Source organism: Suricata suricatta, chromosome 9 (assembly GCF_006229205.1).
Source record: "Suricata suricatta isolate VVHF042 chromosome 9, meerkat_22Aug2017_6uvM2_HiC, whole genome shotgun sequence".
Taxonomy (NCBI): domain Eukaryota; kingdom Metazoa; phylum Chordata; class Mammalia; order Carnivora; family Herpestidae; genus Suricata; species Suricata suricatta.
In genome coordinates this window covers 27,247,045-27,249,780 of record NC_043708.1, presented here as the reverse complement: position 1 = coordinate 27,249,780, position 2,736 = coordinate 27,247,045, and the positions used below count along the sequence as shown (strand labels likewise).

The window sequence follows — 2,736 nt, the reverse complement described above, 5'->3', positions numbered from 1 at the left end:
TTATGAAGCGGGACGTGGAGACGCCCTTCGCCGTGGAGCTGGAGGTGCTCGAGGGCCACGAGCCGGAGGCCGGGCGGCTCCTGGGCCGGGCGGTGCTGGAGCGCGACTTCCTGCGGCCGGGGGTGCGGCGGGTGCCGGTGCGCGAGGGCCGGGTGCGCGCCACGCTCTTCCTGCCGCCCGGTGAGTGCCTTGCGTCCCAGGCTGTCCTGTCTGCCTTTCTCAGGTCTCCTCTATGTCTACCAAGAGTAAGGAGGTAGCTCCCGACATGGCGGAGGTCTGTGGGGACGTTAAAGTGTAACCTGCCTGGGGAGGTGGCTCTGTTGCTCCAAAACTAAGAGGTCAGAAGACATTATAAGGAAATGGAAAGGACAGTTCTAAGTAAAAACAAAAACGTTTTACAGGTATTTCCAAGTTGTAAATGATTTTTTTTTTTAAATAGTTTCTTAGTATAGCAAGTTTGCTTCTAATTCCCACAGTATATTAAGATTAAGAAAATTGGTATAGGGCGCCTGGGTGGCTTAGCCGGTTAAGCGTCTGACTCTTGGTTTTAGCTCAGGTCACGATCTCAGGGTTGGTGGGTTCGCATCCATCTCTGCGCTGACAGTGAGGAGACTGCTTGAGATTCTCTCCCCACCCCTCCTGTACTCTCCCCTTTTCTTTCAAGAAAAAAAAAGGGAGGGGGTGGGAAGGGAGAGAAAGAAAGAAAGAAGCTGTTTCCCTTAAAAAAAAAAATCAATATGGATGAATCTCAAAAAAGAGTACTGAGTGAATCAATTAAATCCCAGAAAAACACATTCAGTATCATTCCATTCAGATAAAACTCAAAAAATAGGCAAAACAAAATACTGTTTAAGGTGCATGTATGATTGATAATACTATAAAGAAAATTAAGAGAATGATACTATTCAGGATAGTGGGAAGGGAGGGAAGGGGCACAGATGCTCAGGGGGCTTGGATAGTTGGTACTGAGTTATGTTTCGTAAGGTGTTGGGTATAAAGTGTTTGCCTTATCATCACTCAGATTTTGCATGTTAAGCACAAACTTTTTGTGTAAATGGTGAAAATGTCCAATAATGAGTCACTTAATGCATGTGAGAGTCATTCATGCTGCATGTATCCAATAGTTTCTTCTTGTTTCTTAGTAGTACTCCATTTTATGGGTATACTTCAGATTTTTTCATTCAACAGTTGAAAGACTGGGGTTTCCAAGCTGGGTTTCAAGTCTTTGGAGATTATGAATAAAGTCACTACAAACTCTTGCATACAAGTTTTTGTATGAACACACATTTTCATTTCTCTTGGGTAAGCACCTAGTAGTGAGACTGTGAAATCATATGATTAAGTATATGTTTATCTTTATAAGAAATTGCTCAACTGTTTTCCAAAGTGGCTGTATTATTTTGCATTTCCACCATCATTTTATGGGGGTTCCACTTGTTCTACATGCTGTCTGGCATTTGGCATTGTCACTTTTTAGGGGGCAGGGGGCAGTTTGCTGTTTTCATTGTCTGCTTGTAAGTTATTTTTAATTAGAAAAGTAGTGCATACTTGTAAAAACTCTATGGGGCTTAGAAGCTCTGGGTATAGGGGAAATGTGGGTTGAGCCTGTGCCACTGCTGGAACTTTGAAGACCAAAGATCTTCTAGCATCTCTGATTGTCTGTAGGAAACTTTGACATAACCAAATAGACAACACATGGCTTTTGATACCACTGCAAAGAGTTTCAGGAATAGTTTAGTTTTGTGTTTTGTTTCTTCCAAAGAACCTGGGCCCTTCCCTGGGATTGTGGACATTTTTGGAGTTGGAGGTGGCCTTCTGGAATATCGAGCTTGTCTGCTGGCTGGCAGGGGTTTTGCTGTGATGGCTCTAGCTTATTATAACTATGAAGACCTCCCCAAGGGCATAGAGACCCTCCACCTGGAGTACTTTGAGGAAGCTGTGAACTACCTGCTGGATCACCCTCAGGTTGGAACATCTTTAGGTTTTGTGATCTGTGTATCAGGTGTTCTCATAACTGCTCTTGGTTTTCATACAACTTGACAAATTCATGACAGCTACTCCCAATACCCAACACACGCTACCATTTATAGTTATTTCTTGTAGACAGTTTCTCTGCAATTATATGCTATCATATATCCTGCTACTGAAGATGTTCTTGGTTGGTTTGGAATTTTAAATTCCAATATTTTGTAGTATATCATAATCAGCCCAGACATACTTGAGAACCTTAGTTCAATACAAGAAGCAGAGGGAAAGGGGAAGAGAATCACTATCTCCAGAAGGCCTTAGATTAAATGTTTTTTTATAACAACAAACACTCTTCTTTGTGGCCCCTCTGAGAACACAGTGTTAAAGGAAGAACTGGGCAGCCAAAGAAGCTAGTTACTAGTAAGTGTTTTGAGGGCTTTATAGGCCCACGGTATCAGAGGATCAGAAGATAAACCTTACTTATATTATAATTCAGAGCTCACAGTGGATGGGAAGCTGTGGAACTCTTAGAAAAGGTGATAGGATTTATCTTGAATGTATCATAGATGAGCTGCTATATAATGATTGCCACTTCAGATAGCTGTGAAATTAGGTGATTAACTAGTTGTTACTTAACCTTCTAATTTCTGTATAAGTCTAATTACATGAAATAGAAGTTGGGGTTCTGATTTTTTACTTTGCTTATCCATTTGGAGTGTCATTGTAACTACTGTATTGTAAATGATGGAAAATAATTGCATATGTTAA

At 41.7% G+C, this 2,736-nt stretch overlaps 1 protein-coding gene across 3 annotated transcripts in view; it reads left to right on the top strand.

The window, feature by feature from the left end:
* LOC115302720 (acyl-coenzyme A thioesterase 1-like) overlaps positions 1 to 2,736 on the top strand; it is a 50,043-nt gene that overhangs the window by 710 nt on the left and 46,597 nt on the right. Inside the window, exons 2-3 of one of the 3 annotated variants that reach the window (XM_029952664.1) lie at positions 54 to 180; positions 1,763 to 1,965. In XM_029952664.1, coding sequence (XP_029808524.1) covers positions 54 to 180; positions 1,763 to 1,965 — 330 coding nt within the window. The remainder of the gene's footprint in view (positions 1 to 53; positions 181 to 1,762; positions 1,966 to 2,736) is intronic. The other 2 variants (XM_029952662.1, XM_029952663.1) reach the window with 2 other exon arrangements.